At 36.0% G+C, this 27,934-nt stretch overlaps 2 protein-coding genes across 2 annotated transcripts in view; both read right to left on the bottom strand.

Annotated features, from left to right (window-relative positions):
- Positions 1-16,811, bottom strand: part of trim44 (tripartite motif containing 44) — a 56,613-nt gene extending 39,802 nt beyond the window's left edge. The window contains exons 1-3 of the mRNA XM_026239425.1: positions 16,446-16,811; positions 14,607-15,126; positions 313-390 (exon numbers count right to left, since the gene is read on the bottom strand). Coding sequence (XP_026095210.1) covers positions 313-390; positions 14,607-15,077 — 549 coding nt within the window. The 5' untranslated portion in view covers positions 15,078-15,126; positions 16,446-16,811. The remainder of the gene's footprint in view (positions 1-312; positions 391-14,606; positions 15,127-16,445) is intronic.
- A 7,249-nt stretch (positions 16,812-24,060) lies between these two features.
- insc (INSC spindle orientation adaptor protein) overlaps positions 24,061-27,934 on the bottom strand; it is a 44,615-nt gene continuing 40,741 nt past the window's right edge. The window contains exons 10-13 of the mRNA XM_026239426.1: positions 25,625-25,691; positions 25,323-25,478; positions 24,950-25,026; positions 24,061-24,515 (exon numbers count right to left, since the gene is read on the bottom strand). Of these exons, the coding sequence (XP_026095211.1) occupies positions 24,387-24,515; positions 24,950-25,026; positions 25,323-25,478; positions 25,625-25,691 (429 nt within the window). The 3' untranslated portion in view covers positions 24,061-24,386. The remainder of the gene's footprint in view (positions 24,516-24,949; positions 25,027-25,322; positions 25,479-25,624; positions 25,692-27,934) is intronic.

A 27,934-nucleotide genomic window follows, 5' to 3' on the forward strand; every position in this document is an offset into this window, starting at 1 on the left:
TGTCTATCATCTTTTTTTAAAGAGTTAGAAAAAGAGAAATCACTACTCTTCTCTGATTTGTAGCGTAAAATTAAATATTTAAATGCACATTAAATGTTAAAATCCTTTTAAATTATACTGTATGTAGTTCTCTGTAAACATGCTGTACAAGTCACTAAAAATTGTCTATTAATAATGAAATTCACCATAAAAAGTCACATTCTGTGGCATATCTTACTTGGTTAATACTCCCTTATTCTGATAACGACATGTGCTGTAGGTGCAGAATTTTAAGTGCAGAATGGTCATTTGAGAAAAAAAAATGTGACTCACATCTGGGCTGATCCATTTGGCCTTGATCTTCTCTGATATTTCATGTGTGCGCTCCAGCAGGTCAATGCCTTCTTTGCTCTATAACACAAATAAACACATTCAGAAGTGACTCTTGATTATTATTTGAGGGTTAGTTCCCTCAAGAATGAAAATTCTGTCCTAATTTCAAAATGATTCATAAACAACTCGTGCGAAGCAGTCCAAAGAATCAGTTTCTTTAAAACCCTCCTTTAGTGAGCCCTCACATTGCTGTGATTTGTCAGATTTTGATCGGTCCAGAGCTATAGAGAGATCTCTCTACAGCTCTGGATTGGTCTACCGCACACAGCGCGTGTCGGAAACAAAGTTTGTGACCTAAAACGTGGGTAGACATTGTGCAAATGTGTTACTTTGTGATGTAGAACTGTAACAGAATAAGATTCAAATTCCTGACGACGAGCAGACTTTTTTTTTTTTGATAAACAATAACTTTATTTATTTAGCACTGTCGGCTTCACAACTTTGCAGATAGTTTATGTTCACATACAGCTACATGATACACTGCATGAAAGGTAATAGTCGAGAAGGGATAATAATGGGGCACTTTAATGAGGATTCTAAAACACTTAATTTTTTTTTTTAGGTCTTAACCTGTTAGCCAGTTATAGAGATAATAGAGATAATATAGAGGTAATAATACAAATGTGCAATAAAGTCAATAAACCACTCTCTATTCATATAGATGGCGTTCATTTATAGCCACATGATAGCTGTGACTACACAGTAATAGTGAGTTGATTTGCACTCAAACAGATGGTATTCATGCAGGCACATTCAACATATAAAACACACTCACACATCTATGAAAACTATAGAAAAATAAAACAAATAAAGGAAAAGGCGATCAATAAGTTCCGCCTCCATCAGATGACAGATGCTTCAGAGCACGTCACGAGCCGCCACGATGTCACTGAATTCAATTTTGAACTGCCTTTAACTATCATTTTGCATTACTGACACACTGTTTTCCTAATGAATGTTGTTCAGTTGCTTTGACACAATGCATTTTGTTTAAAGGGTTATATAAATAAAGTTCACTTGACTTATAATTAAACGTGTAGCTTATTATATTAAAGGTTTGTATCTATACTAACAGTCTAACACATTTTCTTGTCATTTTAAATAAATATTATTAGTTTTACATTTAATTGTATTTTTACATATACATTCTTTAATTGTCAATATATAATTTTAGCAAACTTTTATCATTGCATTAAACAATTCCAAGTTTCTTGCATCTTTGCTCTCCAGATTTAAACTTTCAGTCATGTTTCAGACACACAATCAGTGAAGTCACAGAACAACCTGGTCTAATTGTTAATAAGTAGTTATCATACAGTCATACATGTTATTAATACAGAACTTTAAAAAGACATAAAAAGAACATTTTTGTAAGTTTTGAAAGGTGTTTAATCGTACAATACTGACGTATGGCACCACAACGTAAAAATACTTACATTTTTACAACGAATAAAACGTAAAATATTTACGAATCTATCACGTCATAAAAATATATGCATTTTTTCTGTTTTTATATATATTTTTTTTTTTATAAATGAAAGATCCCTACACCCCACCCCTAACCTAAACCTACCCATTTTATACAGAATGTTAAAAGAATATAATAAAATGGACAGAAATGTATAGGAAAATGACAATTTTAATAAAAATTTTACATTAAAACGATATTTGGAGCGACTAACCCTACACCTACCCCTAAACCTACCCATAACCATTTCTTAAAACTACATACTGTTATAAATAAATGAATAACAGACAAACAATCGTAACTTTAATCAATAATTTATTTTTGCGAAAATGTAAAAAATGGTACCAAAAAGAGTTCAAATGATGAGTTACAGCAGCAGTCCTCTCTGGCGGTAATAGTTTTTATAAGGTACAGAGCAGAATTTTCTTTATTAATCAGTGAAATTATGAATCTGTCTTCTCTCCGTGAAGGCGCGAGACTCATTTCAAATGTCAATCAACTGAAACACTGCATGTCGCAATCTGTGACGAATTAGGTGAGAACCAATTAGCATTCAATATCAGTGCCATAAACCATGTCATATAACCATGTCGCATTTGCACTATTTTTAAATTCGAATCATAACGAGCATAGGCTTTGACTGTAACGGTCACTGTTGCTGAGAATGAAGATGAAGATCAATTGATAAAGGGCTGAATGGATATGTTCCTTGCAAACATATGGATTCTAATGATTTGGAGTACAACAAACAAAAACAATGGATGTGATTTATAATTTAATGTTTTGCTTTGGTGTATCTTATGGTTGTACTTTAAGTCAGAAAAAAAATCGCACAGTAGTACTTCGGATCTGTTGCTTTTTACATCGTTTAAACATGGATTGTTTTACATCTGTGGAAGGAAATGCAAATAACTTTCTTTTTTGCAAAAAAAAAAAAAGTATAATATATTGCTAAATATAGTGTGTTGAATTGAGAATCTAAATGTGATTACATATTTCAATGTATTAGGCTAATGTTATGTGTTGCTAGCATGTGTAAATATTGAAATCTAATTTAGATTTTGATACTCGTCATAGGAGCTTCACAATGAGTGAAATGAGAACATTGTATTTTTAGACCGAGAGGAACTCGAAGCACATTCTGAAGCACAACAATCTGCAAACTAGGCTTTTGAATCTACTGTTGATCACAGGGTATAGACCTACCATCAGAGAAAATGATGAGGAGTCATAATATGTTTTAGAACTGGTGAGTAAAATTTTGCAAGCTTTTGTGAATGTCTTTTTTAGCTAATATTCCTGTGTATGTGTGTGTTTCCCTCCTGATCCAGGAATTTTGGGAACAACTATTATCCAGCCACACAATCTTCAGATGTATGAGTATTGCCATTGTAGAATACACATGAAATAGAGCAAGAACATCTAAACTCTGCTGAAAGGCACACGGATTCAAAATTAAACAAAATAAAATTATTTTTAAACCTCTATGACACAAGAACGCTGGCAATAAAACAACATTGGAACCCACTGTATGAAAAAACAAAACAAAAAAATGAAGGCATTTCTGAAGATACCTTAATGCGTCACATAAGAAATTCATAGTTTTTAAACAACTTGAGGGGGAGAAAATAATGAGAGAACAATTTTTTGGATGAGCTGTTCTTTTAAGGACATGTTCCCGTGGTCATTTTCTAAAGTAACCATAGTTTTTATTATAGTAAAAGTGTAGAAACCATGTTTTTATGGTGGATTGATTACAATAATGTATTACCATTATAAAAACCATGGTTAATTTTAGGTAGTGTTCCCCAGATTTATATAAGGATTAGTTCACCTCAAAATGAAAATTTCCTTATGTACTCACCCCAATGCCATCCAAGATGTTCATGTCTTTCTTTCTTCAGTTGAAAAGAAATTTAGTTTTTTGAGGAAAATATTTCAGGATTTTTCTCCAAACAATGGACTTCAACTACAACCAAAATGTAGAAAGTCCAAATCAATGCAGTTTCAAAGGGCTTTGAGGTGCTTCAAAGGGCTCTGCAGGATCCCAGCTTATCTAGAGAAACGATCTGGCATTTAAATTTTTTTTTTAAGTCACGTCATTAAGTTAATTGTACTCTGGTCCAAAAAGGCAGGGAAGGGCAAAAAATTCCATCTCATCTTAACCAACTTCAAATTTGTCCGACATCTTAGTTTTAATTTATTATTATTATACAAAAAAAAATATTTCATGACGTTTTCAGCGTGACGATGTAATGCCTGGTTGCGTCACAGACCAGCACAAGATGAACAATTGTGGTTAAAAATTATATAAATGTTTCTTTTGTTTTGAAAATGACTGATCTTTTCTCAAGATAAGACCCTGTTCCTCAGCTGGGATCATGCATAGCCCTTTGAAGCACCTCAAAGCCCTTTGAAACTGCATTGATTTGGACTTCAACATTTTGGTTGTAGTTGAAGACGACTTTTTGTTTTTAAGGTTTCAAATGGTCTGGCACCTTCGTACCTTTCTTACACAGTCCAGCCAGATGTCTAAGGTCACTGAATGACACTGAAACTCTTATTGATACCTAGATCTAGGTTGAAGAGAAAAGGTGACCAGGCTTTTGCCATAGCCGGCCCTAAATTGTGGAATAGTCTTCCAATCTCTATTAGAACAACTGCAACAGAATCTCTTTTTAAAACAAGGCTTAAAGTCTACCTCTTTGAGAAGGCTTTTAGTGTATGAGCAAATTATGTCTATTATGTCTTATGTCTTTATCGTTTCTATGTATTCTTCTGTTTAAATTATATTGTTAAGCACAATGGTCAACCATCGTTGTTTTATTGTGCTTTTTAAATAAATAAAACAAAACAAAAACACGTTCATTGTGTGGAGAAAAATCCTGAAATGTTTTCCTCAAAAAACTTCATGACATTGGCATTGGGGTAAATTATCAGGAAATTTTCATTTTGAGGAGAACTAATACTTTAAGGAACAATTAAAAACAAAAAAATGGTCCTATGTCACCCAGATCAATAACACACAATAACATTAACATTGGAACACGGAATGGCACGGAATTTGCCAAATTTTTAATGAATTAATCAAAAATAGGTCATTGCACTTACATTAAAACACAATATGGACTAATATCTGTAAATATTAAGCCGGAACAATCTGTTTAAATATGAATCCTGCATGTTCTGCGTGTCTCTGTTGATGAATGGAGCAGAAGCGCATCTTCATTCATTAAACACACGGAAGTGCGCGTTTAAAGGAAACAAACAAAATAATTAATCTTTTTTTTTTTTTGAGAGAGAATCATAGTATGTCCCTTTTTTCTTCGCAGATGCACCAAGGATCCAGCTGATTACTGGCCGTTTGCAGGATTACTCTTTATTTGCTGTACCGGTCACATCTAGGTACACTTTTTTTGTATGTTTTAATTGAATGTATTAATACACTTGTATAGTTAGGTTTCTGATCTAAAAGACAGTATAATATTTATTATCAGAATAATGCGGGGGCCCCAATGGAATTACATTTGGTTCAATAAAAATGAATGAAACTTTATAAAACTGAACGTAACTTTTTCAGAAACTATCAAAAAAATATGCCATTACAAAAGAAGAAAAACAATGAAAATGAAAAACAAAAAAAAAATGAACTCAGTCTTTTTAACTCTTTACTCTTCAGTCTTTACTCAGAAATTTAACAGGCTCTTCAGATATGCTTCATTCTTTGTTAATGTTTTTCAAAGATTAATTTTGGCTAATCGTGGATTCTGAATGCCTTGCCACAGATTACTATTATGCTTCACAGTTTTTTGTTTGGTGTTTTGACACAAACTTCTCGTGGGGGCGGGCTTAACAGTGATCTACTCTGATTGGATAGAGAGCTTTTGATGGACAGGTGCTCTCTGACTGGGAAGTACAGACGTCACTCAGTGGCATGCATATTGGAAAGCTCCCGTGGTGATTAAATCTGGTGTCTACTGAAAAAAATATTTTTCACAGATTAAGTGAAAGAAATTTATTTTAAGCTCATACACAGGTTCTACCCTGTTAAGAAGTTTATACAAAGATTTAAATCTGAAATTGATCGCACAAGCTCTTTTTGTTCGAGTTCTGAAGACAATGTGTAAACTGTGCACTTATTTTGGTCATGTCACTACACTCAGAAACTTTGGTATGATATTGGTCTGTTTGCCAGGCTTCTCAGTTCATAAGAAAAACATTATATTTTGGTATTATGACTTTGACCCCACAAATGAAAATATCAGTTTTGTTAGAATTTAGAATTTAGAATTAGCTCTGCCTTGGATCTCCTTGTTTAATTTTGTTTAGATTTTGGCCCTCTTTTCTTTAGTTCTATTTTTTTCTTTATTGTATTTTTGTGTGTGTGTGGTGGATATTATGTGATGTATGTTTATACTTTTGTATGTTTTTGTTCTCTGCATTAATAATAATAATAATAATAATAAAAATCTTGCGGTAATTTGTATGCAATATGTCAGGCTTTGTATGACTAAATATGTAAATAATATCTGACCTTCGATCGTCTCAGTCTGTAAAGATGAGCTCTCAGGAGAGACATGGAGTGGCATCATTGCTCCTACGCTTGTCCTTCAAGTCAGCTTGAAGTAAGCTTGTGTTACTGAAGCAACCAATAACATCCATACAAGTTTTTCATGTTACAGTGTGCAACAGTTTGTTGCGGGTTATTATTGTCATTCGGTAACACAAGCTTAATTCAAGTTGCCTTGAAGGACAAGTGCTCATCTTTACAGACTGAGAAGATCGAAGGTCATATATTATTTACATATTTAGTAATACAAATCACAGCAAGAGCAATATGTGCGCCACTGAGTGACGTCTGTACTTCCCAGTCAGACAGCAACTGTACATCAAAAGCTCACTATCCATTCAGAGTAGATCACTGTTAAGCCCGCCCTCACGAGAAGTTTGTGTCAAAACACCAAATTAAAAACTGTTAAGCATAAGTGAAATCTGTGGCAAAGCATTCAGAATCCACAATTAGCGAAATGGAATCATTGAAAAACATTAACAAAGAATGAAGCATAATTTGAGCCTGTTAAATTTTTTTCATTTTCATTGTGTTTTTCTTATTTTGTAATGGCATATTTTTGATCGTTTCTGAAAAAGTTACGTTCAGTTTTATAAAGTTTCATTCAATTCCATAGGCCCCTAGCGGTTAGGAAAATATTGTAAAAAAAAAAAACCTATAGACGGTTTCATCAGGTGCACGCGTCTGGACCTAAGTTAACCTCTGGTCTGTGTTGTGTATATCAGTCTGGCGAGGAGCGAGGCCAGTGGAGTGATTGGAAATGAGCGACCCCTGCTCGACCCACTGGTCTCGAGTCCCACGGAGGAGATGGAGGGATATAAAACTGGAGCGATGACAGTGACGGAAAAGAGAGGACCAGGCCTGGGTTTTAGTTTGTGTTTGGTTTTTATTTGAATTTTACTTATAAACTTTAATTACAAAATAAAGACAAAACAGCGCGTCAGCCCCTCACGGACGACTGATGCGCTGTTTTGTCTTTATTTTGTAATTAAAGTTTGATTTGATTGTCTGCCGGTTCCCGCCTCCTCCTTCCCGATGATTATGAAGGTTGTATTATTGCAGCCTGATAAAGCAGCGTGTGAGCGTGAGTGTGGCACCAGTTGTCTACAATAATGAACCTTTTCACAATATTCTAATTTTCTGAGATACTGAATTTGGGATTTTCCTTAGTTGTCAGTTATGAACATCAAAATTAAATGAAATAAACATTTGAAGTATATCAGTCTGTGTGTAATGAATTTATATAATATACAAGTTTCACTTTTTGAATGGAATTAGTGAAATAAACTTTTTAATGATATTCTAATTATATGACCAGCACCTGTATACTCTCATTCCTGCGTAATAATCAAGGAACTTTGCTGTGGTGCATGGGTAATCCAATGATATTACACAGCGCCTGAAAATAGTCCCCAGCTAGGTAACTTCCAACGTGACCTGCATTAAGTTTTCAGGCAATGTTATATTATTGCACCTGCTGCACAAATGGAAAAGCAGCACTGTTCCTAGATTATTACACAGGAAGGAGAGTATAGTTCCTAGCCATATCGGCCTAGAAAATCACAAGGATTTGGAAATTAGGGGTTTTTCATAACTGTTCTACTGATAAATATTAGTAGTTAAAATGTTGTATTTGATTTAAGATATAGACTGTAATTTATCAACTGAATCATTTCTTTTTATTTAGATTACATGTTTACGGAGATGATTTTAATCCATTTTATAGTTTTTTTTTTTTTTACAGATTATTTTGTCTTCCAAAATAAAACTGTTAATTTACAATCTTGAGCATGTCTTGACAATTTATTGAATGTGTTTGATTGTAATAATTTAGCAAATACCTGTAAAATAACAGCATTTCTCCATAAAACTATAAGTGCCATCACTTTATTGAAGGTGTAATACTGTAATATATATATATATTTTATATTAGAATAGATTCAACTTTATTGTCATTGCACATGTGGGTACAGGGCAACGAAATAGAGTAGTACAAAGGAAAGAGATACAGCATAACATTAGGAAAGAGAGGAGAAAAAAAAACAACACCCAGACTGTGCTGCTTTTGGGAACTATGGACAGAAATTTTGTTTTAAATAATAATTTGCGAAATACCTGTAAAATAACAGTGTTTCTCCATAAAACTATTAGTGCCATCACTTTATTGAAGGTGTTTGGTCATTATAATCTAGGAAAAATCCATGAAATAACAGTTTTACACTGTAAAAAAAACAATAACTGAAAAAAAAAAACGTAAAATGAAAGTAAAATATCTTAATTCAAACAAGGAAAAACTTGTAAAATAACAGTGTTTTTATGTAAAATATCACCGGCAATCACAGACATTCGCATTCGGACGGGATTAGTTTTCTCAGAGAATCACTGAGTTTGCTGAAAAACAGTATGTAATTTGCTCTGGAATTATCAAAGAGGTTGTGTGAGAAAAACAAAGACGTGGCAGATTCGGACGGGATTAAAATCACCAAGTACGTCTGTGAAACACAGATTTCTCTAACGATCCCCTGTAAAAAACTAGTCCCGTCCGAATAGAGCTTAAGTTTCTGTCTATTGTTTTTAATTGAAAAACTATGGATTGAAGTTTAAAGACTAAAATAGTTTGTAAAACCCTTCAATACAGTTGGTAAATATGTTTTATATGGTGGGGCTAGACATAGTCTCAGAATAATGGTTGCATGAATGTAATTTTTTATGGTATCTTCTTCAAATTTGAAATATAAAATCATGAGACGTAACTTTCAACCCATTACTTTTCTAGATTGCTCCAGGACTGATTTCATGTATTTTTATATCAAATAAAAAAAAAATCTGTGTGATATTTTTTTTTTTTTTCAAAGGGCACTTCAGTGTCTATAACATTTAATATTTTTGAGCATTATCAACTGTGGTTGATAAAAAGTAAAGCCCAAAGGGTCTTCTTTCCAAAGACACCAAAATTATGTATGTAACAAACATAAGTAAGGAACTGTTGCAATTTTAAATTAGTTAGGGCACTTTCAGCTGTGACTCACATTATGGGGTGTCTGGTTAACAGGTTAAGGCATATTATAAGGGGGAGATGAAAAGGACTCCCTCATCATCAATGCTTGATACCTCTATTTTTGTCGATTCTGAGCGGATAAAGGAGGATGCGGTGGTGGATGACTATCAAGGTTGTGGGGTTCATCTGGAGAATTCAGTTGTTTTGAGAACTTAAGCCCCTTTCACACTACACGTCGGATCCGCAATATTTCCGGAACATTGCCGGGTCGCCTTCTGTGTGAAAGCAACCACGTCCCGGACTAGGACCTAGTAACATTTGGGGTGTTTGGCCCGGGACGAGCGCTGTGTGAACAAAAGCCAGATCTAATTCAGTGTCGAAGTGATGACGCGTGTTATAACGCGACTCTTTTACCGGCTGTTTTGAAGGAAGATCAACGTTCGAGACGAAAACATATGTGCAAACTGTAATGAAGCAGAGATCAGTTAGTTCCTCACTTTCCGCGCTGACGCAGAGACCGTTTGCTTGCTTCAGTTAAAGTGTAACGTGCCTAGCGTTGTCGACTCGTACATTACACGTCACGCTCTGATGTCACGTGTCGTTATGGGATCGTCAAGGGTTGTGTGTGAAAGCACGCACATATACCGGGTCATCACTGTTAGTGTGAAAGTGCCAAATCTAGCGACCCGGGAACAACTGCAGGAACACTTTACCTGTGTATTTGCCGGAATGGCAGTGTGAAAGGGGCTATGGGTTCTCATCTAGAGCATTTGTTGACATGCAAATGAGATGATGTAGTGAGAGTGATACGAAAATATACCTGCCTATTTTCTAATGTTCCTGGTAGAACTACAGTCCTGTGTTATGATATTGATGCGGGAACATCTGTAACGACTGGATCCAATGAAATGAGCAGCGATGAAAAATGAGGTTGAATATTTGCTGAAAAATGGATTGGCTGTCCAAAGTCAAAGTTTGTGGAGGTATCCATGTCTGTTAGTCCAGAAACCACACTCTTCTTTTCATTTTTGCACAGAATACCGAAGGGTTAACAGTGTGAATAAGGCAGATTATTTTCCTTTACTTTCATAGGAGATTGTGTTGATCGAATTTGCTCTGCCACTTACGTCACTAAACTAGATCTTCTCAAAGGGTATTGGCAAGGCCCTTTAACTACCCGTGCTAGTAAAATATCTGTGTTTGTCACTCCTTTTAGCTTTCTGCAATATAATGTTATGGCGTTCGGGATGCATTACGCTCCAGCAACAATCATAGCATATAATGGTAGAAATGTCGTAAAATGGTAGGTCAAAGGCATGTAAAGCACATAATGGCCAAAGTAAGTGCAATTTTCTAAGTGTCAGCCCAATTACAGAACTATTGAGAAGGACACCCTGGCCATGGTACTGCCGTTGTGAAGTGTACTTGGGAGGTCATTGTAGCCTGATTAAAGTGTACAGCGATCACAATCCACTAGTGATTTGTCACAAATGACTAACTCAAAACAGCATTTGATGCGGTGGTCTCTCGTTTGGCAGGAGTACAAGCTTGAGATCAAACATCGGAAGGGTTCAGACAATGTAGTTGCACTGTTATGCAGATTTTTTTCTACATGACAAAAAAAATTTAGTAATGGGGGTGTTACGTCCGTGGATATATTTAATGTGTTTTATAATTGTGGATGTGTGTGTTTGATGTGGTTGTTTGTGGTTGTCTCCCTCGTCATGAGACAGGTATTCCAACCAGCTATGTTCAATCTGGTGATGCCAGAGGTGATCAGATGATGACAGGAAGTAGGGCTGTGCAAAAAATCGAATGGTATTTTCATGCGCATCTCGTCATTAAAGGTGCTCCCGTGATTAGAAGTACATCTCCAGCACGTGCGTTCAGATCAGGGTTGCCAGATTTTCAAAACAAATCCTGCCCACTTGCTTCTCAAAAAAGCGTTTTCCAGGAGGTTCCCAGATAAAAATTGCGTCCCGGGATTAAAATGCAGGTTTTTTGGCAGGGTTGCCTTGGTAAAATTTGCATATTAGGGGCTAAACATAACGTTTTTTGTATTGGGGTCGCTTCGACCCACGGACATGAAAAACAACCGCAGACTTGGCAACACTGGTTGGCCTTTACTACACAGAGCCGTAGTTCACAGAAAATCCACACAATATAGATTTTAAAATCGCAGGCGATTCTTTGACGATTTTCCAAAAAAGATTTTATGTAACTTGTCGGTGGACTACGGTATGTCTCTGTGTAGTAAATGCCGCTCCACCTGAACCAGTGTTTCCAAGTTTGCTGTTGTTTTCATGTCCGTGGGTTGAAGCGACTCCAATACCAATAACATGATGTTTAGCCCCATAAAATGCGAATTTTACCAAGGCAACCCTGCAAAAAACTTTTCTCTGAACGCACGTGCTGGAGATGTACTTTTGATCAGAGGAGCACCTTTACTGACGAGTTCCGCTTGAAAATAGCATTCGATTTTTTGCACAGCCCTAACAGGAAGGAGTAGAAAAGTAGTGGATCTGTGGAGAAAGGAGAGGGACTTTTCTCGGCCAGGGCTACACTTCCTCCTGATTCCCCAGAGTCACTTGTTGTTTGACTTTGGTTGCTCTGAGTAAGTGAACTCAGGACTTTGTTGTGTTCTTGAGCAGAAAGAGAACTGAAGCCGTTTAGAACCACTTGATTATCTTTGTTTAATGTTAACTATGATTGTTAGTATGTTTATGTTCTTTTTGACTCAAGAGAATGTAGGGGGAGGGTGCCACTTTTGTTTGTTCTTTTCTTTTTCTCCTGGTTATGGGCAGAAAGGAAGACAGGGAGGTCTTATGCGTTTTATTTTTTTATTATCTTTTTCCTAGGTAATTTGTGAATATCCTTGGGTTAGTTAGTTTGGCTTTGTTTGTTATTTTGGCCTAGCTCTCCCCTGAAGTCTTTGTTCCCTCTATGTTTGTTAACACTTTCTTTGAGATTACAGTTTCTGTTTACTTGATTCTTATCTTTTCAAATTAAACATTTATTAATTTGAAGTGGTGTCTGTGTTGACTCTAAATCAGGAGGCTGGTTTGCCCTGGTTCTCTTTCCAATGTTTTTTTCTTTCTTTATTTTTGTTACTGGCTCCCCAGCCCTAGACAGGGAGATGGTTTTATGTAATGTATTATCTTAATTAAAAGCAAACTGGTATGTAGTGCAAACAGTTGTGCCCAATGTTTGGATTAAAATCATAATAATGGATAAATGTTGTGTTTGTGGTAAACAGCCACAGATCATGTGCAGTCCCTGTGTGAAAGTACAGTCTGTGGTGCTTCTGTATCCCTCATCACACAAACAGAGTGTGAACCTCACATACAGCTCATAAAATCAGGCTTGCGCTGTGTAAGCTATTGTGCAATATTAAATGATTGTAAAAACAAAAATACAGTGCATGATCAAACATTTAGGTGAGATAAATATATATTTTTGAAAAATTGGCCCTCTCCACCCCTCGAAAGAAAAAAATAACTCTTGACTCTTCCAAGAGTCACCTAAGAGAGGAATTAATTTTCAAAAATGAAATTAAGGCCCTGAATAAATGTCTAAAAATCCTGATTGAAACATCACTATAAATAATTCAACATGACAAAAAGAAGGCTTTAAAAAGATTGGTATCTGTGATCGGATCAGCAAATACTGCTTTCTGTGATCGGCCTCAAAAATCCTGATCAGAGCACCCCTAATAATGACCCGGAAGTCTTGACTGTAAGCTCACTTCTGCGTTGAAGAAAAAGGTGGATATGTTATACATTTTCATCATAATCACTGAATTTTTTGAGGTATCGTCAGATATCATATCGCTGGCTATGAGAATCTATATCAGATCGTATCATGATGACCCCTACTCGATCGTTTACACCCCTACTACACAGTCTTTGTTCAATCTTGAGTCTTGCTGGTTTACATACTAATTTAATTCTAAAACATTCGATTTAATATAATTTTTTTACTCTATCATCTTTTTTTATATATAAAAAAAAACTTTCTATTTTTTCTATTCTATCTACTTGTTTTTCTTTGTGTTCATGTGTGTGTGTGTGTGTGTGTGTGTTATAAATAAGAAACCTTGCTATGTGCACTGCGTTAGGCTAACCGAGACTTGTCATTGCACTTACATGCTGTTACATACTGTTGTCTCGCTAATTTAGACTGCTTCTATTGTTCTCATTTGTAAGTCATTTGGATAAAAGAGTCTGCTAAATTACTAAATGTAAATGTACATAAACTGCTGTCATGTCGTGCAGTAGTTTGTTATTCTTTGGCGCCATCTTGTGGCAGTTTGGTGTGGCGGCAGGGAACATTGATAATTATTATAATTGTTTTCTTAGTGGTTGATTTAGACCCTGTGATTCTTGGGTTAGAGGTTAACCAGGAAATAATCGCAGTGTTCCAGATTTTCATTTAGGACAGATTAACTGCACTAACCAGTGATGTTAATTAGAACAATTCTTTGTTTTACTTTTGTGACTGAAAGAGAGTATTAGCTGTCACCAAACAGAAATCGTCCTGTTGGCTTACGGAAGTCATTTTGCTGCGATATTATATATATATATATATATATATATATATATATATATTTTTTTTTTTTTTACCCATGTACAGTTCCTATAGAATCAGCCTGTATCTGATCTGAAACAAACACAATGCACGTGGTTACACTGATTAATTTCACATCACCTTTATCTCTGTCTGTGTTCACTTTTGCAGTATCGAAAGGAGCCGAAACTCTCTTCAAAGCTTTTGTGTTTCACAGAGGAAAAAAAGCTATATGAGTTTGGATCAACATGAGGGTTATGACAGATTTTTTTATTATTTAGGGTGATGAAACGGAGCTGCTCATGTGTGAGCAAATAGATAGCCTTATTCCGATACATGCAATGCCTATCCATTATGACATGTAGGCATTTTTATACTTAATTAGCCTAAAAAATTCTTATGCATTGCAATCCTTTAGTTTTTTATATTTGGCATGTCTGTGTGCTGCTGTGCGTCCCTGTGTTTAATAAGCAGCGTGTACGCTCACTGCAGACCCGCCTATACTAACACGCTCTTTAAATAACAAAGAAAAATGTTGAAAAAAAAAGTATGTTGCTGGCCTAAATAATGGCAATGATAAATAATGGAAAGAACACCACAGTGTTGGTCTTTGTGTATGTGTGTTGGCTGACCTTCTGCCACATGTAGGCCTCTTTAAGAGTGATAATCTCATGTTCTCTGTGCTCTCCCTGCACAGCACACAGCACACAAATGATCCGCTGGTCGTGTTTACAGTAGAGCGAACCCTCTTGACCATGCTCCTTACATTTTAGCCTCTCCACTGTCACAGTGTCTCTTTTAGCTGGTTTATGCTCATCATTATTGCTGGCCTCCGCCCCCTCTGATGTGTTTTCAGACCCCTGGCAGTCTTTCAACGGCCCACTCTCTGCTTGAGGGTCTGGGGAGCTGTACGGCTGGAGTTGGTGACCAGTGCTTTGTGAATGTTTGTCTGCATGGCTGGTGCAGAAGGCGAAGCGACAGAGTGTGCACATCCAGGCAGCTGACTGAGGCTCGTCTGGTTCACACGCATCACATGTGCCATCCATCTGTGGCAAATCGTCCTCGTTCAAGCAGCTGTTCCAGCATCCTTCAGATGCATCCATGGCGATGGAAGATGAGGATATTAGTGAGTGTCTTGGTTTGAGCCTAAAACTGACAATGAAAGAAAAGCAAAAAAATTAGTTGGAGTAACAGAAATGAGTGAATGATGCTACATTTCTGTGCTACAATCTTTCTGTGGCAGAGCTTCAATGGGTGTCCATTGAACGTGTGTTCTGCACGTTATGAGAGGAATTAACGGTCTATATCAGCAGCTATATAGTAGTACATCATTCAAAAGGAAAACCCGAAACAAGGATATATGAGATAAACGCAGACATATATACGAAACATAAACAGAGCAGCACTTGCTTAGGCTTTGAATATCAGTAATGTTGATAACTTCAATCATTTTAAGAGGCTCATGTTGTTATGAAATCATTTGCACTTCATAAAGATTGGGAAAGATCACATAACATTTAAAAAGCCTTCTGTCTGTACCGCTGTATTTGCATATATATAAATAAATATATAAATAAAATAGCTGAGGACAAAACTCAAGACAACTTTTATAATTTTTTATCTCCATTATTCCTTGCAACAGTTGCACAGTAGGGACTAAAGATTGCAAGTATGCATTATTGCATGACTATTAATTCACCTTCATTTAACAAAATTATTTAACCCGATTGTTTATATGCATCATTTAACATACATTACATTAAATATTGTGCCTGCGTTTATGCATTCATGTAGCATGTTAACATTGTATTAATGGTTTCTGAAAATCGTAAGCAAAGAAAGTTAAAGTCAACAAATTCTTCATAAACCCTTGTTCTTGTTTTATTAAAAGCCTTTAAAATTACTAAGCTTATATGTTACTAAACTTACACCAAGCTTATGTGTGTAACTTCATTTCAAGATATTGCTTTAATACTTGCATACTGATATCTTGTTCTACTGCAAAGAACCAATCTCATATTTTAGATTCATCAAACGATCCTGGAAAAAATATATTGCAGTTTGCCTCAAAACTAATAATCAGCTAAATGTCTTCAATATTGATAAGTTATGTTTCTTAACTTAATTTAGAATATCAGAATGATTTTTGAAGGATCTTATGACAATGCAGAGTGAAGTAATGGATGCTGAGAATTAAGATTTAACCTTAATAGAAAAAATTATTTTACATTTCACAATAGTGTTTTACTGTTTGCAGCCTTGTTTAACAGAAAAACTTAAACTTGTCTGATCTGAATCATTCAACAATCTTCTGATTACTAGCTTAGATACTAACACAATACGTTTTCTCCTCATAGTTTATCTTAAACAGTTTCCTCTCCATCTAACAGCATAAGAAATTATGCTAATGTCGTAACGTTACATACATTTTTTTTCTCTTTTTATGTTCCTGTCTCTCTCCCCAGTCTTACCTTTCTCTGTTTCCTTCGTCTCTTTGTGAACACGTATAATCATACGTGCTGTTGCTTTTTTCCCCTTCTTCTCTTTCTTTATCTTTATTTCTGTTGTCACGGAGCTGTAATGTTGCAGTGCTGCGCAGCCTGCACTTCCTTGTTTTGCTTTGTTTTGTTTTTCAATACTTCCTGTTCCTCCACACAAGCTAAATGCCAGACTAGTTACAGCAGACAAAGAACAGACTAAATAAGAAGTTTAAAGCCCACCGAGAGATATTAAGATCTGATAATATTTCTTTTAGTTAGTTGATTATTGATAGTTTCTCTTTCTCTATCTCTATTGATAACTACCCGGAGTAGGCGGAGCGTTCTTCTTCTCTTTCTTTTGAGGTTTTGTTGGCGGTTGACGAACAATAAAATGTTGTATTACCGCTGCCAACTGGTATGGAGTGTGGATTCAATTAACTTCTTCCCTTTTTTAATATGTATCCTTTCCCATAAATTTGTTATTTTAAGATACTGAAAAATAAAACTATAACATTCATTTCACGAAATATTTTGTAAAATATCTCCTAGTATAAATTACATTTTTATTTTTGTTACATTTTGCATCCTTCTTTCAGTCTAGTATTTCTGACAGTATACCAAAACATGTTCCATTGTTTTTCTTGCCCACAAAATTCACTCCTTCCTGTATCATGTTTATCCATTTTAAACAGTTTAGTCTTTTATGTCCAACTCTCGTGCTTGATATCTCCTGTTATTTTCTGCACTTCGCATCTCTTCCACTTTCCTTTGAATTCTGTAAAACCATCAAACTTTATTCTCCTTATCTCATTGTTTTTGCCACCTTCCCTTCAACCTTTTCTAAATAGTACCCTTTATTTTATTTTACCTTTATTTAACCAGGAAAATCTCTCTGAGATTAAAATCTCTTTCACAGGAGAGTCCCGGCCAATAATGTATACTCTTGATTTCATTCTTACTTAGATTAACAATAAATTTAATATATTTTGTTGTTTTTTTATGGCTTCTTTTGCTGCCTTATCTGCTATTTCATTTCCTTGGATACCAATATGTGCGGGTACCACTGATCTAGTATAGAACTGGATTGCTCATGATGTACGTCATGAAAGTGAAGCCACCGCACCACCATATTGGTAATCTCTAGTGTGCGTGAACATTCTATTGAATTAATAGGAAATTGTATGTTTTTAATGAAAAACATCACCCTAACAAGTCAGCATTTATAAATCTGAAGTATCTCTGTACTTCTTACAATGCAAATACCCTGTACATGTAAACGGTTATTTTTAAATAAATGTTAAATGTCGGGAATTTCCCCTACTTATTCAAAAGCTATGTTCATTTCAGTAGCGAAGATCATGAACATGATAAACATCAGACATGACCTCAACATATATAACAAACGACAAAGTGCTCATTCTGAACTCTGAAGAAGGATTTATCCTTTGTAAACCTTGTACAGTTATTTATTGTTTATATAATTTAGTTATAGTGTTTTTATTTGTACACTAACTGCAAATACTGCAACAATGATTTTGTTAACAGAATTAATTTTGCAGCAGGTAATGATTTAAACGGTGGTTAAATTAATTATTAATTTATTATACAACATTTACATGGAATCAGTAATAAATACATTTGTGCGATTTTGGATTGTTTGAAATAGATGTTGCTCAATCAGAAGAGCAATAACTGACTATATACAGTACGGATTTAAAGACATGAAGCTTTATTTCCAAGAGAGAATCCTGTTTGACTGATTTGCTTCAGATCGGGTGATTTTAGGTCAGCGGTTTGAATGTGACTCAATGGTGCTCTCTGCTGGTAGGGATTAATAAAATGGCAGATCGAACACTTCCGGTGGCTTCACTGTCTGTTGGTAGTTTAGAATTTGATGAGCGATCCAGTCATATATAGATTAGTGATGGGTACCCCTAAAAATACCACTGTAATTACCATCATTTGAATTTTGTATAATGTTTGCTTTATTTCAAAATGTCTGGTCTACTGTCCAAGTGACTGTATTTTAAACTAGCCAATGATGAACTTGAATCTGAACAAACAACTGTTTTCAAAGGTCTTATCTCCTCTATCCACTATATTGATAACAATAGTGCAATAATTACACCCATATAAATCGATAACTCATCACTGATCCTTTTCCTTATTGATAAATTAAATTCTGGATCAGTAAACGCTACTTCTATCTTATTGTCTAAACTCTGTGATGCATCTGTGTAGATCTGAACATAGCTGTGGTGCTCATTACATAAATTACATACCTTATCCTTATTTTTGTATTTTCTAACAATGTTAAATTCACTGTAGCATTGCTTTATGTTTGTTGCTTTCTGTATGTCTGTCCAAAGCTTTTTGTTTCCCTCCTTTCTTTTTCCTAGCATGGCTGTAAAGTATCTAGCGTTGGATGCTCTTGGCTATGGCCTTGTAAATTAACCCAATAATTCACTGATAACTGTATACTTCTATTGAAATTTCTCCCATTTCTACTGTAATTGGTGTAGTTTTTATAACTCCTGTACATAGTATTAACACCTGATGCTGTAAACTGTCTAACTTCGATACGTTTCTACTGATGATCCATACTCCACAAAGGATTTTATAGCACACTGTAATGAATTGCTGTAAAAATTACAGCATTATTTTACAGCCGCGGACTGTTTTTTAATAATACAGCATATTGCTGTAAACTGCAATGCATTCTGGGGTCACGTGTAGGTCTGACTCAAATTTACAGAATTTTGCTGTAAATTTCAAATCTTCAGAGCCGCATCGTTAGGTCTTCAACGGTCGAGGAGATTAACGTTAAAGGCAAGAGGAGTGATTCACAACTGTGGTAAGTGACTTCAGTTTTTTATATTTCTTGTTTGGTAGTTTATAGTAAATGAATGCATCTACATTCGCGGATTATATTGGTAACCCCAGATTCAAGCATCATCCGTCCGCGGGGCGCGAGGCCGAATTGCGCGGGGTTTCAGTAGCGCGGTAGGTTTTCTCACATCCCCCGGCGCTATAGCGGCCATGGGCAGAAAATCTCTGGAATCCTTCGTTATGAATGACATGTTTCAGTGCTAATAGTTTATATTCACTGTAACTTAGTGTTTATCAGCACACTTCGTCGTGATTATTTTATGATGTAAAACAACTTTGCACAGGCAGTCATCTGTTAACACGGGCGCCGAAATAAAACGCGTTTCTAAAGCCTCGCGGTCAGTCAGGGTCGCTCACGGAGGATGTGTGTCATATAAATTCTCAGTGGTGCTTTTCCAAGAGGTTAACGTAACCAGTGAGATGTAGATTTTTTTTTAGCCTTTGCTAACTTCAGGTAACGTTAATGTGAAAACGTTAACAAATCTGTTTGATATACAGTCTGCTTTGTATAGTTAGCCTAATTTATTACCTTAGGGCGACCAAATACTTTTTCCTTGAAATTATTAAATATGCCATTCATAGATATGTGTCTATATTTATGTCGGCAGGCAAATCTTGTGTGTATTTTGGCACAGGGTGCACAAAGGCACCTTATCAGTGCGGTGACACTTGAACAAATGAACTGATCATGCGCAACACTGACCAATAAACAAACGAGTTGTTTTATTGCGTCTATGACTTATGTATCTTATGTAGTGATGGGAAGTTCGGATCATTTTACCGAATCGGACTTTTGAGTCTCGTTCAGCAAAATGAACGAATCTTTTTTCGAGTCATTTCAAATGAACGAACAACCAGAAGGTTCAGGAAGAAAAAAACAAAGTGCTTGCAGTCTGTTTCACATTAGGAGGCATTTTGCTGCATAATCGATCCACCACAAACCATATACAACTATGGAAGCTCAACTTCCATTAAATGGACTGAAAACGCTCAAGTAACGTTATAGGTCTCAAAACGCTTGCTCTGCGCCAGTGGATACACACCATAGACAGTAAAAGAAATATGTACATGTCACAGACTGTCCGGGCATGCACTTCCGCGTTTCAGAGATCCGCCTTTTACTTTCCGTCAACATTACATTAAATTAACGTTTAGAAAATTGATTTTTGACATTTGTGAATCAATTAAGAATCGTAATTTAATTTACAGAATTTTACTGTAATTGAGAATACAGTAAAAATCTGTAAATTAAATTACAGTACGACTGCTGTAAAATTTACAGTAACTGGCTGGCAACCCTGCTGCCAGTATTTTACTGTAAAATTTACAGTAATTTTTTAACAGTGCATCTCTGTCGGAAGAGTTATTAGATCTCTGCACAAAAGAAAAGCTTCGTAAGATCGCTAAACATTATGATATTGATGTCGGCAGTAACATGCTTAAAGAATGATATAAAACTATTTTGAGAAGAAACCTGATTGAAAGGAAGATTTTGGCAGAGAAATTGTCTGATTCACTACTTTTACTTTCCATGTCGGCTTCAAATTTAACATTCAATCAACAAAGAGTTGCTTGCGACACAAACTGAGCATGAAGGATTTAAAGTGAAGGCCGAAGTAGATAGAGATTTGGTGGTGGCAAAAACATGCCAGGAGTCAGTGCAGGCTAGGTTGGGTTTTGAGCATGACCTTGAAATGAAAAGAGATGGTGCTGCAGCTGGGATAGGTATGTATTCACAGTCAGCTTTTTTTTTTTTTTTTTAGGACACAATGATTCTAGTTTTGATGTTGTAGGCAATTTAGGACTGGTGCCGAATTTTTGTGAAAAAGGTCTGATTCTTTTTTGTACTTTTTGAATGCACTGCTGATGAATGTAATTGGCCTCATGTGGCCCGCGTATTGATGCTTCAGACTGTATTAATAGTTAAAGCACAGGAAGCATATTCATCTTTAACTATGGAGGATAGTCAGGATTATGCTAAAGTAAAGGCAGTAGTATTAAAAGCCTATAAACGTCCCAGAATTTTATAGGCAGCAATTTAGAACATGGAAGAAAAGTGAAAAACTTGTCATCTTGAGTTTGAGCATGACTTACAAATGCATTGTTCACGCTGGTCTTGGAGTTGTGCAACTTAAATGTTTCGGAAAAATTAAAAAATTCTGTTACCAGCCGTGATACAGTTTAGTGAGTGAAAAGCAGATGACTGTGTTAATGCACAATTTAATCAATTTAATTACCAGTCAGATTACAATGCACCAGGTGCTAATGTGTCAAACATTTTTGGTCAATAGAGTAGAGGTTTCCAGTCTAAAAAAAGGGATAATGGTTCACACGATTCTGAGAGGATTTGTCAATATTGCTATAAACGAGCTCATTGGAAATCTATCTGATTGTTATATGCTTAAACCTAAGCCTAAAGTAGCTACAGGTGATTTGGTCAAAGGTATGGGTTTAGTAATGCCTATGCATTCGTCTGATGTGACTTCTGTCCAAAACAGAAACCCTAATTCTGGAGTGTTGGAGTCTTAAACATTTTGTTAGTGAACAGTGATACAAAGGTAACAATTTTGAGAGGCACAGGAGCATTTGATTCCTTTAACCTGGCAAAAGTATTGTGCGCTCTCTCAGTTAATTTCAACTTTTGGTTTCCCAAAAAACTGTTGAATCAGATCAAGAATCTAATTTTTCTTCGTATATGTTCACCCAGGTTTTAAAACAATTTTGCAGCCGTCATGTCCTATCATCTGCATGTCATGCTCAAGGGGCGTTAGAGCACTTCCACCATGTTAAAATCTCTTTTACGAGCTTATTGCACTGAGCTGGGTAAAGACTGGGAGTAAGGTCTTCCCTGGTTAATGCTTGCAGCAAGAGAAGCCATGCAAGAAAGCTTGGGATTTTCCCCAAATGAGCTTGTGTTTGCGCATAAGGTACGTGGTCCATTGGGAGCATTGGCAGATAATTGGAAGGATGTGGAACCTCATGTAAACCTGATAGATTCTGATGCTGATGTGAATTGGAGGAATTGTTTTATGATAGTATCAGATTTTAGGAAAATATGTTCACTATCAAAAGGGGGTTGATTATTTATAATTTATGAGAAAAGTGTTTACGGCATTAATATTTGAATATAATTTGAGAAATTATTTAATTTAATTTTGTGATTACATTTCTATAGCTTTGATGTTTTCAACGTGAAAAGATTTTTGTGGGGGAAAGGGTGGGGGGGCTACCTCTTCTTATTGATCTCATTTCAGGAATGAGCATTGAGATGTTTGTTTGAAATGTGTACCCTCCTGGAGAAAGATGATCCAGTCATCTGAAGGAAAGGAAGGAAAGGAAAACCAGTGGAGCCAGGGGACTTCCACAACAGAATGGACTTCTTAAAGAACAGAGTGATAGTCAGAACCAGAAATCTGAGACCCACAATGGCATGGATGGACCTGATGGAACTTCACAAACTTCAACTACAGTCATAAGGACTTTTCCAAATTGAAATGAATGGACAAAGAGAGGAAAAGAGAAACAAAGAGATCAAACCATTTTCAGAGACTGTGGAAAGTAGTCTTATCAGCAAGATGGAAAACAAGAAATGAGAAATGCACAAAGACAGACTCTCTGTACATGACACCAGAAAGAGACAAACACATGCATACTCGAATGCAGAAAATTGTCTACTGAATGCACACATGGACAAAGAACCTTCACACTGAAAGAATGGACACAATGCAAGTGACTAAATAAACTATGTTGCAAACTATGTTGCCTGATTTACGTTTTTGCACCTTTGGCTAGGTTTGTACTGTCAAAATGTTTAGTAAATTTAGAAAATTTGTGTGCTCTTCTCCAAATCCCCCTGCCCCGATGACAGGTGAGATTCTCCTTTGGCCAGAGGGGGACAACCTAAGGCAGGGTTTCAACACCACTGGGCACCTGCCCCCGGAAGGGAGGTGTTATCTGTGTGGGTGTGACGCTTTTTTGGGGGGGCCAAGAGCATCAGATGGGGTCTCTGAGAATCTTTAGTCTGCCCCGACCTAGATTCCACTCCACAATATGTTTGATCATGCTAAATTCCCAAAATGGCTTAATTAATATAGAGAAGAGTGTCAACAGTTGTGTTGTTTGCAGTCAATTTGGGATGATCACATCCTGAGCAAATGGTGACCTATTGTGGAATGGAAGCAGGTGTGGGACGCTGAGAACCACCTCAGAAAAAGGGGTGTCAGAACTTAATTAACATATAGACCACAGCTGTAATGACAACAGCAACCTAATTTACATGAAGGGTAATAAACTGAAAATGTATAAAAGGTTTGAACTCAGGATGCTCTGGGTTTATTCCGACTACTCTGAATCTGAAGTGCTGTTTGTACTTTATCACTGCTACTCTGTAATAAAATGTATTTTTCATCAAAGATCTTCAACGTCCTTGTCATTTTTCTTACACAATAGAAAATACAGATATGCAAATAACATATAGTAAAGCAGAATTCAAATCAATAATAAAAAAGGGGATAAATAATAAATGCCAATGTTATTGGGATAATGCACAAAAGTGTAGGCATCTACATTTATTAATGCCATTGGTAGGAAGAGGAAGAAATTAAAGTGGGAGAAGGAAGGAAGAATATGCTGAATAGCTGCAAGTGTGCACAACAATATGAATATTAATATCTCCAATAAAAATCATAGATGGACAGAGACAATTAACAGACCCAGATTTAGTGGTTTTGGTTTATTCAAGACATGCTTTTGCTAGATTACTTAAATAGTGTTCAGCATTATATAGGCTGTTCTTCAAGCACAATTGCAGCTGAATATGAGTTTTAATTTTGTTGATACTTCCGTACTATGATTTTCTTAGGCCTTAGGAAAGCTTATGCCTTTTTAAAATTTCTGTCATGCATGATTAATGTTCTTGACCAGATGGCTGGATATTGTATACAAAAACATACACATCAGCCATTGTGGTTTGTGTTGGTAACAAATAAATATAGCAAAAATTGCACAAAAATGTTCTTTTCCCATTTTAGTTCAGAGAGACTCTCAGACAAAGCTTTCCTCCATGTTGGAGCACAACAAGAAAGAGTCGACGAGTCTGGGCTTAATCAGCTGTTGATGGTCACTGGGCCCAATACTGTCTGGACATTCAGCCGCAAGCCTCCTCAAAGCAGCCTGTCAATGATACAGATGAGATTATAATTTATGTACAACACATATTCTACAAATGTCCTCAAACATAAAGTGCACTATTTTCTCAAGATTTTATGCTCTTGTGATTATGCTGATATTTTGGGATCAACTAAGAAAGTCCACTGACATTTTAATCTTTAAGAATAATCTTACAGATGTTAGTTTGACCCTTATTTTTATGTACACTGTAACAGTTTACATAAAATTATAGATTTTAAGATCAGGTAATTTTCTTAATTGTCTGCTGAACTATATGTTAGGTTTCATCACAGCTAACTTATGACACTATAAATGCGGGTATTTTCAAGCATATTTGTATATTTATATAGCAAAAGAGAACAGACATTTCTGCTAATTATTAATATTAGTACATATAACACAGCTTTATGCTTAATATATTTAAAATCTATAGTTACCAGACAGGCCACAAGCACTGAATCACTGTTGTTCCTTTCCCCTGGTGACCGACACAACTCAATGAGACGAGGAACAGCTGAGGAAAAATTAAAAGGCTCAATTATTTAAATTGCATAAGGTCTAACTGAAACCTAAATATCATTTTAAAGATATACATACTATATAAATAAAAAAACTTTATGTTATCTAGTATTCACAGTATTTTATTTACACATGTGGTCTGAGTGAACTTCAGGCATCTAAGCAATAAATACTAAAGGTTTTGCTGAGATATGCTTGTGCAGTATTTGCAGTGCAGTGCACGTCCCTTTTTGGGCTAAATATTAGCTGTGTGAAAATAGTCAGATATAGTTGTTTTGAGCTGCATTGTACCCTTGAGCTGTATGGCTGTCTGGGCAACCAGCGGGTCTCTGCTGAGACGAGCCAGTGTGACGGCAGCTTTCTGTTGAACTCGCTCGCATGCTGCACTCTCAGACGAACTGGAAGATGATGGCTTCTCATTCAGCAACACCAACAGCTGCTCAACACCTACATTAAGCATCCACAACACTCAGACATTACAGGCCACATTGAAAAGTTGCATTTACATTGTAATCATCTGGAAGATACAAAAATATTTTGCTTTGAATGTTTTGCCTACAGATAGTGAATTTGTGGCTGTTGTGCTTGCATACCCTTCTCCTCCAGAACATCTGCAGTGCACTGCTCCAGAACAGACAGATTTGCAAGAATTGTTACAACCTACGAGGAACAAAGCATTGTGCCATTACTGTGATTCTGGGGAAACAAATACTGCAATATTAAAAAACAAACAAACTAAAAGGTTTAACGGATTGTTATCCCCAAGATCCCAAGATTTGTCATCATTTACTCCACATTATGTCAAGATTTTCTTCTGTACAACAGAAAAGAAGATTAATGAAAATAAATAACTGCACTGGACCCAACTGACATGGTAAAGTCTTGGAACAGACTCAGACAGAAACACTGAGACATTTAAAAATATTTTCTTTTATTTTTCACAAAATAAACAATTGGATATATGTTGGGAACAACTTGAGGATGAGTAAATAATGAGATTTTGTGGGGGTGAACTATCCCTTTAATTTAAGAACTGCCCCAAATGATCAGAAAGATAATGCCCCACTACATTCTGGTGCACAGAATAACAAAGAAATAATAGAGATTTTGGTGTGGGTTCTTTGACTTGCAATCATCCAAAGAATATTGGGTTTGGGAGTTCACTGGTGCTACTGTGGTCCCGCTTCTCCATTATAATGTTAATACATTGTTTGTTTAATGTGTTTTAATATGTTTGTATGATCTTGATTGTTTTATTGGATGTAGTCTTTGTGGTGACTCCATTGACTTTTGACCAGCCAGGACTTGATATATTTGTTTTTTGGATTACAACTGCAGCTAAGATGTGGCCTTGCTGGTTTCTACTTGCTTCTGTTCTGGTATTATATGGAGTTTATGGCAAGATTTATCTCAATTATCTGGTCTTCAGCACGTCAAAATACTCCTCTACTGAACTCATTCCATTTGAACACTCTTTGCCTCCTGGCTTTTGTAAACGTTGCGATCATTAAATCTCCTTTGCTGGCCCAAATATAGCTAATTTTTTTATATAGCCACGTCAGGCAAAATGTCAAAAGGGCTTAAGTTTTGCCGAATAAAAAAATTGACATGGACTAAACGTTGTTTGGTCTGCGCCGTCTTTGATTCAATACAAGGACACGCTGGATCACTGCCATAGTTGGTCGACACCACCATGCTTATCCATTTATATATCTTAGCCATTTAGAGCAAAATTGTTTGCCAGATTTTAATTATCAAAAGTGATTGCCAATTTAAACGCTTTAATGACATTACTAAATAGCCTAGGCTAATTACCATTATATTAGTTCTGCTACCACATAAAGTCAACTTCATAAATAGGCCTGTATCCATTGCGAACATATTTTATTATAAGTCTTAAAATGTCCATAACATAAAATCATTGTTGAGCCACAACATTGTCAACATACCATAGTTTGCGCTGCGCTGATTTCTAAAGACTGCTGCACAGTGGCAGTGACTAGAGACTTGAGCTCAAACAACACTAAGAGAGAGCTTATGAATGGTCCAGACAACCTTACGAAAGTGTGACTTACAGAAGTTATACTTAGCGTACGAATGTGTTGGGAATTGTGCCATAATGTTAAGAGAGAGGTTAAGGAATAGGTTAAGAACTACATAGCGATAAGATCGTTTTTGGGAACTGGGTCCAAAACTGTTACAGTGTATATATGCTGCTTCTGGGGCAGATTATCCAGAAGTATGGCTTTGGCTTAAGCTTTCTTTAACTGTTGTAAAACAGAAATCTTAATAAGTGTAACATTTCTGTGGACAATAGCCAAATATCCACTTCTGTCCAGGTGTGGAACTTAGGGGGGACTTTTGATAACTAGCTGACTTTTAATGCTCATTTTAAGAACATTATAAAGTTAGCTTTTTTCATCTTCAGAACATTGCCCATCTTCAAATTTTCTCTTTAGGCCTGATGCACAGAGACCCGTTCATCTGTTGATGTGTAAGGATGAAAGAACCTCAGATACTTTGATCTCCTGAGAAACAGACAATACAAACATACACGACCATCTTCAAGAAACACCTCTCTCACATCTGTTATCAGTTCCTTCTCATCCCCTTCCTGACCCATCCTCCCTCCACTTGGTTCACTCAGAATGGTCAATAGTATAATGTTCTACATGTAATATTTACAGGCATGCTTTGTAGCATTTGAATCATCTCAGGATGAGTGGTACAATGGCCTCAGTCTTACAAAAGTAGACTAAAAGATAGTACAGATCCTAAAAGTTAAGAGATATTTTGCTAACAGTATTGTGTGTGCCCTTCCTCGGGGTCTTCAATGTAAATTACCTTCTGTTCCAATTGAGGTGTAAAACCACCCAGGTCTGGGACTTGGCTTACTGCAATTC

The sequence above is a fragment of the Carassius auratus genome, chromosome 50 (assembly GCF_003368295.1).
Source record: "Carassius auratus strain Wakin chromosome 50, ASM336829v1, whole genome shotgun sequence".
NCBI lineage: Eukaryota > Metazoa > Chordata > Actinopteri > Cypriniformes > Cyprinidae > Carassius > Carassius auratus.